A 14,170-nucleotide genomic window follows, 5' to 3' on the forward strand; every position below is an offset into this window, starting at 1 on the left:
CAGCGGCAAAATGCAGAGTGAGAGATGAATGGCTGGGACATTTGCACTCAGGGGCTGGGGCACCCCTGTGAAGAGGGCGCCAGATATCACAGCAGCAGCACTTTCCCCCTGCATCTCCAGCCTGGCAATAGCAGAAAGCTCTGGACACCGCCAAACCGGAAGCTGTTCCCCAGACAGAATTACACAACCACCCCCACCATTGAACAACCGATTTCCTCCCAAACTAGACAGCCACCATGCAACCTCCATCCCAGTGAATACGATAGTCCAGCAGAGAAGGCAGCCGCAGCAGGGGAGAATGACAGCACCAGATGACTCACATTCACCTATTGCGATCCAAGCAATAGAGGTCCCATCATCCGGAGCCCATCTGTCTTCTCTAGAGTGCTGCCGCTCTGTTACTACTACTATTACTACTTCCTACTTCCTGTCTGATCTGAGAATCAGGAAGTTCAGAGCGAGCGGCTGCACTGTAGAAGAGACAGATGGGTTTCAGATGACGGGATCTCTATCGCTTGGATCATGGATAGGTGAGTGAGCGTTTGCCATCTGCTGCTATCATTCTTGCTGCAGCTGTGGTTCTCTGTGGGAAGGGAGGGAAAGGTGGGCAGCGGCAGAGCGCACAGTAGCAGGAGGGGGACCTAAGAGGAAAGCCTGGCTCTGAAGACAATCAGCAGCGCACGGCATCATTTGACAAGACAAGACAAGATAAATAACATTTATGTCACACTTTTCTCCTGGTGGACTCAAAGCGCCAGAGCTGCAGCCACTAGGATGCACCCTATAGGCAGTAGCAGTGTTAGAGAGACTTGCCTAAGGTCTCCTACTGAATAGGTGCTGGCTTACTGAACAGGCAGAGCCGAGATTCGAACCCTGGTCTCCTGTGTCAGAGGCAGAGCCCTTATAGGGACTCCGAGCAGTGCCTGTGGGTATGCCTTTAAGCATACCCACAACTAATTAATTACATCCTCACACCTACCAGCATGATGTTTGTAATTATATCCCCCTGGGTTCCTTATATTTCATTGCATTGTGCTACATCGAGCTGCCAACTTTGGAGAAATGTCGTCCTGTGGCCGCAAATTCAATTGCGAAAATAGCTAAAACTAAAAGGCATAGAGCGGCCGTTTATGTATCATTGGAAAGAGGAGAAAGAGAGCTTTAAAATTATATGCATTTCCATAGTTACTGCACTGCTCAGAGTCCCTTTAACCATTATACCATCCTGCCACCACTGACAGGATGGCGAGGGCTGGTTTATGTGCTGATGGGGCCCCTTTGACTCTGAATGGGGGCCCCATGCGACTGCTTTTGTTGCCTGGTCGGTAATCCGGCCCTGGTGTTAGACACAGGAGAGGAAGAGATTAGTGTTAAGCACAGGAGAGGAAGAGATTAGTGTTAAGGTGCCCATACATCAGGTTACTTGGCGGCCGATCGACCATCCAATTCGATTATAATCGAATTGGATGAACATTGTTGCCGCCAAATGCATGCCCGACCAACAAAGCGACCAATTTCAGGACAGAAATGAGTCGCTTTGTCTATCGCGCATGCTGCAAGATGTCGGGCCAAAGTTGGTTGGTTGACTGTGCGGCGGTACGGCTGTGATTTCCAAGAAAGTTACGAGACGACGAAACCCCCACCGCAATGTATAAATGTGCCCCTGTGTGCATTTATACGTTACCTGTCCTGTTGCAGCCTCCGCACGGTGTCCCCTAACCTCCGGGCGGCTAGCCATACACGCTACTGGCGCATAGCGCCTGACATCAGGCGCTATGCGCCGTCAGATGCTATGTGCCAGTAGCGCATACGGAACACCACTCGGAGGTTAAGGGACACCGCGCGGAGGCTGCAACAGGACAGGTAACGTATAAATGCACATGGGGGCACATTTATACATGGGGGGGCAGCGGCTGTGCGGGGGCAGTGGGCTCAGGCAATTCCCTTAAGATTTCATGCTGAAATCAGATAGAAATCGGCCTGTAGTGTATGGGCAGAATTGACAAGAGACAAATTTATCTCTTTTCAGATTTGATTAGAGATAAATTTGTCTCTTTTTTTGAATCTGCCCATAATCTTTAGGTCTATGGGCACCTTTAGACACAGGATATGAGGAGATTAGTATTAGGCAAAGGAGAGGAGGAGATTAGTGTTAGACACAAGAGAGGAAGAGATAAGTGTTAGGCGCAGGAGAGGAAGAGTCTAGTGTTAGCTGGAGTAGAGGGATAAGGGAGAGAGTCAAGTGATGCAGAGGAGAGGAGGAGATAAGTGTTAGGGTGACCACTACCGATCCAATCTTTTTCATCCAATCTTACCAAATCTATGTAGTAGAAGTGTAAATTGAGTGAATATATTGAATGGATACCATAGGCAGTTCTCTTATATTACATAGAAATGGTAAGATTGGATGAAAAAGATTGGATTGTTAGTGGCCACCCTTAAGGTGGCCACACACCGTACAATTTTTTAAATATCTGTTCAATTTAAGAATTGCAATCAATTTTTCTGACTGATTGTAACATTTCAAAAATATGACCAATGTACCACACACCTATGTTCAATTTTTTCCTTAATCATGATAAAAATGATTGGAAACTCAGAGAAAATTGCTAGGGTGTATATATTAATAAAATAACAATCCAACACACACCATACAATCTTTAGTAGAAATTAAAGATAAATATCTGGCATTCCGGATCGATTTAAATCGAAAAAAACGGGAAATTCGATCGGATTTTTCAGTCGAATGAAAAAAAAAGCTTTCGATTTTTTCGAGAGATACGATCGTTTTTATCGAATTACTGTAAAATCGGATCATTTTATTGTATTGTGTGTGGCCACCTTTAGGCACATGAGAGAAGTAGATAAGTGTTGAGGTGGCCACACACCATACAATTTTTTAAATATCTGTTCAATTTAAGAATTTTCATTCAATTTTTCTGACTGGTTGTAACATTTCAAAAATATGACCAATGTACCACACACCTATGTTCAATATTTCCCCAATTATGATAAAAATGATTGGATACTCTGAGAAAATTGCATGGGTGTGTATATTAATAAATTGACAATCTAACACACACCATACAATCTGTAGAGAAATTGAAGAAAAATATCTGGCATTCCGGATAGATAAAAATCGAAAAAAACGGGAAATCCGATCGGATTTTTCAGTCGAATGAAAAAAAGCTTTCGATTTTTTCGGGAGATACGATCGTTTTTATCGAATTGCCGTAAAATCGGATCATTTTATTGTATCGTGTGTGGCCACCTTTAGGCACAGGACAAGATAAGATAAGTGTTAGGCACAGGAGAGGAGTAGATACTGTAAGTGTTAGGCACAGGAGAGGAGGAAATTAGTATTAGGCACAGGAGAGGAGGAGATTGGTGTTAGGTACAGGCTGGTTTAGAGGGTCCTTCCTAACCTATACCGTTGAATGTTTAGAGGGCGCATACTCAAATCTCTGGTTGCTGTTGTGCATATTTGCAACAAAGCTTTTGATATTCAGCAAAATGTCTGCCAATTTTCATTACATTGTCTTTTAAGAAAAAAATAAGAGCTTGTCATGCTGGCCCATTGAGATCAAATATTTTTGAAAATTAAAGGAGGATAACCTTTCATGATAGTCTGCAACCACGACTGGCAAAGATCAAGTGAACTTCAGTATACAGATAATATGATGTGTTTATGGGGGATCAACCACCTTTCTCTGGTAACAAAATGTTTGAAACCAAAACGTATTACACTTGCAAAGTAAAAAAATGGTGGTTATACCAGAGTGATTCATATATTCAGAAATACTGAATAAATAATATAAAGAAATAACATGACATAAAGTGAACCTTAAGTGAAAAAAAAGCCCACATACCTGGGTCTTCTTCCAGCCCCTGAAGTCCTTCTGTGCCGTGTGATTCTGAACTCAGCTGTTCCTCCACTCCGTAATCCAGCCCACTGTTGAGTTGCCCGGCCTCTGCGCATGCACAGATGCACATGTCTTCTATTGCGCTCCCTGCAGCCAGGCGCATTCTGAGCATTCTGCGCATGCGGGGTAGCTATTTTTGCTTACTGCGCAAGCAGAGAACACTCCTGCCCACAAGAGTGCGTTGGAGGAGATGCGCGGTGCAGGGCCACGAATGTAGAGTTGGAGGGGGACACCGGATGAAAGGAGGAGTGCGGGAAGATGGTGAGGGACCAGGAAGACTTCATGGGATTGGAAGAAGCCCCAGTTAAGTAAATGGGCAATTTTTGTATTCAGTTTAGGTTTCCTTTTAGGCAGGGAACACATTTAGCAGAATCGCATGCGCTTTCCACATTGCACATTGTGGAAAACACATGTCATTCTGCTAAGTGTGTTTCCTGCCTAAGTGACATGAGCTAGAAATGTGTATGTACAGTGGCAAGCAAACAAATATATATGCTGTGTTCCTTTTCTTCTTTCTCTGCCTGAAAGTGTTAATATTCAGCTATGCAAGTGATAGTTTCTCTCCAACCGGAACCCAGAAAGTCCCTCACTGATAAGTGTCGGCCGTCACCACACTTCAGCGCCCAGAAATGTGGACAGGGTCACGAGGAGTTTATTATTTTAAATACACTCAAGTATAAGTACACAAACGCATACAAAAAACAACCAGAAATATTTCTGTGTGGAAAGTCCTTGAGCAATATGTTATTGTTTGCAAGTGTTCTATAATAGACACTTCCAGTAAACTGTTGTCCGCTTTCTTCCTCAGAGGTGAAGGACTTTGCCCTGGCAACCATCCACACCAGCCCCGATTACGCTGTACGAGAGGTGGATGCCCTCTACGACGTGTGGGAAGATGCCAAGCAACGCCTTCTCTTGGAGGTCTTCAGCTTTTTATTATTGCATTAGTTATAAATCCTTTGCTTTCTCTGCATCAGAACCTCATGGGGGAAGAATGACAGTGACGGACGCGTGATTCAAAACCTAGTAGCAGTCTGACTACTTTTTTTTCTTCCTGTTCTGGGGAGCAGGGGCACAAAGGAGCATCAGGGGAACTCAGTCGTTGCACACATACTGTTTTAAATTCCTGGCAGTTGCAGCGTTTGACGTATTCAGCAACTCGTGTTCAGAGACAGCTCTTTCTGTCATACTCCTTTCAGTGGCATCCGCTGGGCCTCCTCTTAATATTTCCTGTGTCCCTGTTTCCACAGACAAAGGTGACTGCTGAGCCCTCTCGAACAGCTGTTGCGTTGTCCCAGAATGCATCATTCTCTTTTCGAGCCGTATTACTATAAAACATTGTTAGCTAGAGCTCATTTGATATGTTCAATTCAAATATAATAAAAGCCAGTGTTGTTTTCTTTACTGGAACATGATGAAGTCAGCAACAGATCCCAGAAAAAGGACCGCTCTTTGAGTATCTACATTTTTAACTCTTTTGCTGCAACCAAACATTGGATGCAGTGTGTTACCAGAGTATGATTATTTATCATATAGCTCTATTGCTATAGCACTTCTAAGAGCCCTTTTCCACTATCAGCATTTTGTGATCCGATTTTAATCGCTTGCGAATCTCAAACCGCTAAGTACCGTAAAACTACATCAAACTTTTCTATTAGTGCAATATGTTTGCAATGTGAATTTTTTTCCTGATCGCAGTCGCCGTCCTGCTGTGTGATCCTCAATGCGATTCTATGTGCATTTTAAAATAACAGCATTTCCTTTCCCACATACTGTGCTTTCCTATGAAGCTGCAAAGGAAAGGCTGTTTTTAGCCATAGGCAAACCTGGCAAATGCCCAGGATGACAGTTGAGCCAGTGGGGAGGGGGACACCAAAGAGCTGTTTACAGCACACCACAGAGCTGCAGGTGTGTAGGGTGATAAAAGAGCACCCTGGAAGGAAAAAGCACATAGACAACAGGAGCCCAAATGGTGCTGTATATGTCACAGTGGTCAAGTGCGAAAATGCAACTGTTTGTACTCACAAAGGAAGGTTGCAGATGAGCAACCAACCACTTTAGGCAGGTGGAGATACACAAACCCAACTCCAATCGGGTGTCCAGACACGCTCTCTTGATAAAAAGCTAGATGGTTATGGGGGTAGTGGAAACACTCCTAACCAAATAGGAAACCCTTCCAAAGGGAGGGTGGGTAACACAAAAGGGAAAAGAGGCACCCAACGTATGATAAAACTGTGTTAAAAGCAGCTAAAATGAAAAGGGCGAGATGGCTTACCTCAATGAAGACAAATTTGTATACTAAACAACAAACTTTTATTTGCACTGGCAACACTTTTCGTGGATCTGTGCCCACTTCCTCAGGCTGAGTAAAGTGGCAGAAGATTAATGAGCCCAAGCAGAAGGCGCCTTCTGGCACTTTATTCTTTGTACACCACAGAGCTATTCATAGCACACCACAGAGCTATTAATAGCACGCTAAGTAACAGAGAACTGATGAAAACCGCAGCAAACGTTTCCATTAGTGTAATCCGTTTGCAAAGTGATTCTTTTTCCCATTCGCAGCTGCTATCCTGCTGCATTTTCTGTGTCCTTGAGCTACTATACTTTGTAATGGAGCGCAGTAAAATCACAAATCAATCGCACCACTATGCAATTTTTCGGCAATTCAGCAATTGAAAATATTTTCATGCTTGTTTTTTTTTTTTACACCTGATAATCACAAATGCAAATCGCAAATGCACCGCAATCACCCAGTACACATGGGCGGATCATGGCAGAATCAAGGATAGTGGAAAATAGCCCAAAGTATTCATCAGAGGCTTTTGAATTTAGAGGGTTAGGGTTAGTATCAACTAAAAGGGTTCCTGGGGTTTTAAATAGGTTGCTTATGCCCTAGTGTTTTGCATGCAATCAGAAACAGATCGTAAAAAGCAACAATCGCTTCTAGTATAAAACAACACTAAGGCCCCTTTTACCCTTAATCAGTTGCTCTCAGTTTTAACTGAAAGGTCAACTGATTTTCAAAGTAAGTCACATGTTTTCCTATGGCACCTTTCAGACTTAACTCATTTTAACTGAAATCTTTCTCACAATGCTCTGCTATGGAAAAAACACGTACCAACGCTACCATATTTATTTCCTTTAAAACAATTAATTTGGCAACCATTCCAACATGACAAAAAAGGACCTATAAACCCAAGTATCAGTTTTAGCCACCAAAAATCACCCAAGAAACTTAAGGTCCCCAATGCCCATATATCTAGCGATGATGGGCAGATTCAACCAAGAGACAAATCTGATTAGAGAAAGATCTGTCAGCTCCCCGTACACCTCAGGCCAATCCTGATCAATTACATGATGGAATCGATCTAGACTAGAATCGGCCTTGTGACACTCACGGTCCCAACGCTGTCCTCCTAACGTTCAATGTGCCCAGTGCACTATACATTACCTGTCTGTGCCCACCATGGCTCCAGGTTCCTTCAATACACACACCCCACATGGTTGCTGGAGTAACGTGGGCGTCTGTGTGACGTCACACACATGCCCACGTGTATACTGGCAACCATGTGGGGCGCGTGTATGGAGGGAGGACAGAGCCCGCAGCCAGCAGTAGACACGGACAGTTAGTGTATAGTACACTGGGCACCAGGGCATTCTACTATAAATTGTTATAGTTCTTTAAGGTAAAATTTCACATTAAAGGAGAATTTGTTGTCTTCAGAGTACATGTATTATGCTGTAGGTTTATGCAGATAAAGTTGCTTTCGGGAATATCAGTGACTTGATTCATTCCGTAGAACTAAGATTGTCTCTTCCACAGAACATCATCATCCTGGGAGATTACAATGCTGGCTGCAGTTATGTGAAGACTCAGCACTGGCCCAACATCCGTCTTCGGCAGGACACCAGCCTCCAGTGGCTCATCCCTGACAATGCAGACACTAATGTGAGCAACAACAGTCAGTGCCCATATGACAGGTGAGGCGTTACATACATGGATGGCATTGAATTGCAAGACAGCCATGATTAGCTTTGTGTGTGGATCAAACATGACAGAAACAGCACTTAAAGAGACTCAGAGACGAGTAAACATAATAGATTAATACATACCTTGGGCTTCCTCCAGCCCCATCTGCATGGATCGCTCCCACGCCGCCGTCCTCAGCCTTCTCTATCGCCGGTACCGGGTATTGTAACTTTGTCCAGTCGCGGCCAGTTTAACGCATGTGCAGTGACTCCCTCCATCTCTCCGGTGTCTGCTTTACGCATGCACAGGCGCATTTGAGAGGGAGCTCACTGCACTTACGTCGACTGGCCCTGACTGGCTGAAGCTACGTGACCCGGTACTAGGGACAGAGAAGGCTGAAAAGGCCGGCGTGTGAGCGATCCATGCGGATGGAGCTGGAGGAAGCCCCAAATATGTATAAAAGTTTTATTTTATTCATCTGTGAGTCTCTTTAAAGGATTCCAGAGCCGAACACAGCTGGAGAAACGGGAGAGCAGGCATGTATAGGAAATTATCCTGATGCCCACCACTCCCCCCGTCCTACTCCGTCCTCCTCCTTTGCTACCTAAATGCCCCCCCCCCCCCCCCGGGTAGCCTCTTTCGGGTCGGGCGCTAGCACTTTGGTGCGGCTGCACATAATCTACATCGCGCTGCGCATGATGTAGTGGTGGTGACGTCATGCACGATGTAGGACACGCGCAGCCTAACATGCAAACTATTGCCTGACCCGGTCGACCCGGAAGAGGCTGCCGGGGCATTAAAGAGGAGAAACACAGAAAAGGGAGGGAAGCGATGGGCATGAGGACAGCTTCCCATACATGCCTGCTCCCCCTGTTTCTCCAACTGTGTTCAGCTCTGGTATATTTTAAATGCATTGTACCCCAGTAGTTTTCAGTATACACTATACAGCACTGTGAAGCAAATAATCAGGTTATTGTGACTAGCCAATCAGAGACATCCTATGCAACCAAATGTTTTTGTTACTTCTGCTTTCCGTTTCATCCCAAGTAGTTTTGACTATAAGAGAAAATACAGGTCTTCCTTAAAGCGGATCCGAGATGAAAAACTAACTATAACACGTAACTTATCTGTATATCTTATCTAAAGTTTAGATAGTTTACACAGCAAATCTAGCTGCAAACAGCTTTAATAGAATACTGTATGCTTATTTCTTCCTGTGATACAATGACAGCAACCATGTGTGCAAACATTACACAGAGGCAGGCTTATCTGCATCTTGAGCAAAAAAAAAAAAACGAATCCCCCCTCCTCCTCCCTCTTTCCCTCGGCCTCTGAAATCTCTGGCTAGTAATACCTCCCCCTACTCCTGCCCAGACTGAGCTCCCATGAGCCCTTGCTACTGTTTGAAAGTGCCTAGGCTCTCTGAAAACCTCTGGGTGTGGCTTGTTTAGTTTATAGGGAATTAGAGTATTAAAACAAAAACAAAAAAGTATTTGACTTGAGGAATGCCCTATAAACAATAGGAAAGGAACACAATTATGCAATGAGTAAAAGTTCATCTCGGATCCACTTTAAAGTGAACCTCCAGACAGTTTAATACTTTAACAGTTTCATAGCATCAGAACTTTGTTTTTCATACCCAACCCTAATTTTTAGCTGCACAGAAGCTAAGCTCTGCTCCATCAAAGAAAACTGCCTGGGCATTTTTCCCCTGATGCTGTGCAAAGCATGATGGGATTTCTGATGTTGTTGTTCTCATTGCCTAGCAGCTGGCAGGGGTGATCAGGACACAGGACAGTTGGAACTGTGTCTCATGCTCCCTGTCACCTACTTTCAACCAACAAGATGGCTGCCCTCATGAAATCACAAACATTTGCCTGTTCTTTTAAAACAGGGTGGGTAAAAGATTATATTACCTATCTATTTTAATTAACACAACTAATGTAACTTATTGACAGTATTTTTGTTTAGGCTCTAAGTTACTCTTTAAGGTGCCCATACATCTAGCAAAGTATGGCCAGATTTGACAAAGAGACAGATCTCTCTTTGATCAAGTCAGAGAGAGATCTGGTGGCTGCCCTTACACCACAGGCCGACTCCTGATCGATTTCAGCATGAAATCTTATCTTTCGGGAATTGGCCTCATGATGCAGCTTCAATGCCCCCAGCCACGTCTCCCCAAATGTTTTATGATGCCCATGCCTTTAAACCTTACCTGTCATGTTGTCCCCGAATGTCCCCACTGATTTCTGAATGCCCCATGTTACTGCCAGCGTTATAGCACGTGGGTCGCGTGTGTGACATCATATATTTGCCCCATGGTGCAATAACGCTGATAATGCTGGTAGTCACGTTGGGAGCCAATGTGGAAATCAGCAGGGACAACATGACAGGTAAAGCATAAATGCACGGGCACCGGGGTGGGGGTGGGGGATAGGACATAAAACGTTTGGGGGGACAGGGGACAGGGGTTTCCTTCACATTCATTGTTCACGATAATTGCATGCCGTTGTGTGCTGCATACTTGATTGCGCATGTTGGCAGACATTTCCCAGCATGTCCATTTGATACATGCAACCAATTTCAGCCCGAAATTGATGAAATCATCGATCTAGCATGCTCTTGGTGGCACCAATGTTCATGCGATTTTATAATAATTGAATCGGATAGTAGATCGGCCACCAAGTTGCCTAATGTATGGCCACCATTACTGTAGTGTAGATTGCTACATGTCTGGTATTATGAACGGTGATTGCTGGCACTGTTCAACTATTTCTTTAAAGTGGACCTAAACTCAGAACTTCCTCTCTGCTCTAAAAGATAATCAATTCATACAATGTTCTCTATACAGGCATCCAAAAAAGACATGCACTATCTGCAATTAGTATAGAATACCACTGCAAAGCTGTTAACAAGCCAACCATTGCCAACAATCCTTTGCTCACTCCACTGGCTACCGATAAAATTTAGAATTCTATTTAAGATTGGCTTATTGACATTCAAATCCTTGCATAATCTGGTCCCTGAAGGATTTATTGCAACTACATCCCCCCATCCCATACACACACAATCTTGGATCAAAAACACAGAGATGGATTAAGATGCAGTGGGGCCCTAGGAAAGGTAGTAGATTTGGGGCGCCCATGTGCAGCTTGTAATCATATGCAATTCTCTTTTTCTACTGAGCTTTGGGGCGCCCATGTGCAGCTTGTAATCATATGCAATTCTCTTTTTCAACTGAGCTTTCTCCTAGGTGACATTTTCACACCTTGTCATAAAATGCCTTATATACCACCAGCAACCAAGAAAATACTTAAAATAATTTTGATAGTACTTTTTCACCAACTTTCAGGTACTTTTTCAATTGTAAAATGCTTAAAAGTTATTTTGAAGAGAAGATGAGAATAATCTCCTGGTAGATAATTTAGGAGAAAAAAGTTAATTGCATATGGACCTCTATCTGTTCATAACAATGATTTATCTCTTTATCTGTTAATCTATCTTATAACTTTTCCTGAAATAGAGATGAATTATATTTCTGAAATTACTGTTGTGTTTTTTTTGGCTTTTCAGGATTGTTGCTTCTGGATCACTCCTGCAGGGATCAGTTGTCTCAGACTCAGCAGTGGTTTTCAACTACCAGGTGGCATACGCACTCACATATGAGACGGTGAGCGGGAACACTGAATATAACAATCAATTTGCTTATTAAACTGAATATCCCAAAATGCTACAAACATACAGTACATACACTCACTAAGCATTCTTATATAAGGAGTACCTGTTACACCAGCACACGCTGCCCACACTACAGCAGAGCAATGCTTAATGTCATCCAGATACAGATCAGGAGCTCCAATTACTGTTTACATAAAACACCCAATTGGTAAAAATGTACCTTAGTGATTTTGACCGTGGCATGATGTCTGGAGGCAGATAAGGTGTTTGAGTATATCTGTAATTGCTGATCTCCTGGGAGTCTCATGCACAAGAGTCTCTTGCTTTTACTCACCCAGTGAGCAACAGTTCTGCAGACAGAATTATGGAATGAGGAGATAGGTTAAAGGGGAAATGGTCAGACTGGCCCAAGCTGACAGAAGGGCTACAATAGCTAAGCTAAACACTTGTTACAACTAAGGTGAAAAGCACATGCCTGAATGTACAACATATTGAGTAACATCAGACCAAGACTAAACAAAATGAAAACCGGCAAAACATAGATGGTAGAGTCATGAACGGGTTTAAAGTGAACCGAGCATCATTTTTAACACCCAGGGCAGCTCTATAGCAAATAAAAAATGCATTCTAAAAATGTGGTTTATTATTAAAAAAAACTTTAATTTTACCTCATTTTTTTACATCTAAGAGTTAAATTAGCCACTTTGTCCGACCGCAAAGGACCTGCGGTCCCTGAACAGGAGATGGTGAAAACAGATAAGAAATTACCTCTTTAGACTTAATTGACCACAAACAAACCCCCATTGTACTTCAAACAGAAAACATCAGTTACAGTTGAAAAATGTCACACCTAGCCTGGATAACAGCACTTGTAAAACAGCAGGGGTTGAGCTTCTGAACAATGTCAGCCCTTGCAGCTATTTGAAGCCAAGAGCTGCTTGGATCCCTTTAAATAGAGTATTAACTAGTATTAACTTGCAATTGAATGAGTTGGCCAAGTGGATGCGATGTAAGCCATTAAAGTCAATAGTTCACTTGGAGGTGGCAAGTTTTTATTAACACTTTTAATTGGACCTGTCCCTGTATTCCTAATTTTGCTTAGCGGTAGATAAAGTGGTTTCATATTTTGTTTGCCATAACGAATGTTAGAAATTTGCACACAAAAAAATTACAAAAAAATAGACCCTTGTCTACAGTGTGATTATACAACACAAATTGTTTCTTTCTTTTTTATTTAGGCCAAAACAGTCTCTGATCACTATCCTGTAGAGGTGGAGCTACGTGATGATCGTGAGTAACACTGTAGATTGTATATATGTTAATGGAAAGCTATCAGGATAAAAATATAGGAGCTGACTTGCTTCAGGGTTATCATCTATACCAAGCTAAGCTTTACTTAGAGAGTCATCTAACTGGAACTAGTTTACAGCTAGTGGATGCTGGAAGATATTTTTCAACTGTGAATGTGAAAGTCCTTTTTTTCAGATGCTCTCTGGAATTCAGTATAACTTCAGTGGTGTAACGATCGGTGAAGCACAGAGAGGATCTGATTACCGGTGATCTGCAGTATCACTGGGAATACAGACATGTGATCTGCAGTATCACCGATAATCCGATATACCAGCTAACCTCTGTTCACCTGAGTAGAGTGTAGTGTTTGGTGTAACGGTAACACTTAGAGGACTAGGCCTCAGTGCAGTAAGGAGTACTGCACGGTTTCCTTCCGCAGACCTGAACTCTCCAAGACGGGAGGAGTCAGGCTGACAGTAGGAAGGATAGTCTGAAAATGACACTCTGGGGAATGTGTCACTGACAGGACGGGGAACCGCCTTCAATAGTAACGTCGGTTCTCGAGGTCGGACAAGCCAGGTCATAACCACATGGACAGATAAGGTACAGATTCAGAGGGCAGAGGCGGAGTCTAAGGTACAGGCGGAGTTTGGCAACAGGGTATCAGATAAATCGAGGTACAAGATCAGGAGGCAGAAACAAAGTCTAAGGACAAGCCAGGGTTCGGCAACAGAGTATCAGAATGGCAAGGTACAAGATCAGAGTTCAGGAGGATAGTCAGGCAAGCAAAGGGTCATAACAGATAATCACAATCAAACTAGTACTTTAAGCTATCAACAGAATCTAGCTTAGTGTAGGATTACAGCTCCAGCTGGTCCCGGCACACTAACGGATCTGACTAAGGGTCTGAGTGCTCCCACTTATGTGATCGCAACGCCAGACAACCAGCAACTGAACAGCCGGCAGTATACAGTATATACACAGGCCATTCTCCAGCACCTCCCTAAGTGCTGGACCAATGAGGAATGGAGCCAGAGTCAGCTGACCAGCCTGGTCAGCTGGCTCACTTCTGACTATCATATATGCTCTGCCTCAGTGCGCGCGCGCGCGCGTCATTCTCAACCTAGAGGGACTACGTGTCCCAGCCACACTAACACCGCTCTGCGGTGTATCAGCCAGGAGGCCATGCGCGCTAACCGCCGCATCCAACGCGGCGGTTTCTCCGCGCTCCGCTATGCCCTGCATGGAGGTAGCCGCCTCACACTGGGCAGAGGCGGCTGCTCCTCTGCGCTCTGACACGCTGTTTATG

At 43.8% G+C, this 14,170-nt stretch overlaps 1 protein-coding gene across 4 annotated transcripts in view; it reads left to right on the top strand.

The window, feature by feature from the left end:
- Positions 1 to 14,170, top strand: part of LOC137528478 (deoxyribonuclease-1-like) — an 85,451-nt gene that overhangs the window by 56,177 nt on the left and 15,104 nt on the right. For all 4 annotated transcript variants that reach the window (XM_068249767.1, XM_068249766.1, XM_068249769.1 and 1 more), the window contains 4 exons: positions 4,732 to 4,844; positions 7,747 to 7,904; positions 11,467 to 11,563; positions 12,810 to 12,861. In XM_068249767.1, coding sequence (XP_068105868.1) covers positions 4,732 to 4,844; positions 7,747 to 7,904; positions 11,467 to 11,563; positions 12,810 to 12,861 — 420 coding nt within the window. The remainder of the gene's footprint in view (positions 1 to 4,731; positions 4,845 to 7,746; positions 7,905 to 11,466; positions 11,564 to 12,809; positions 12,862 to 14,170) is intronic.

Source organism: Hyperolius riggenbachi, chromosome 8 (genome assembly GCF_040937935.1).
Source record: "Hyperolius riggenbachi isolate aHypRig1 chromosome 8, aHypRig1.pri, whole genome shotgun sequence".
Lineage (NCBI taxonomy): Eukaryota > Metazoa > Chordata > Amphibia > Anura > Hyperoliidae > Hyperolius > Hyperolius riggenbachi.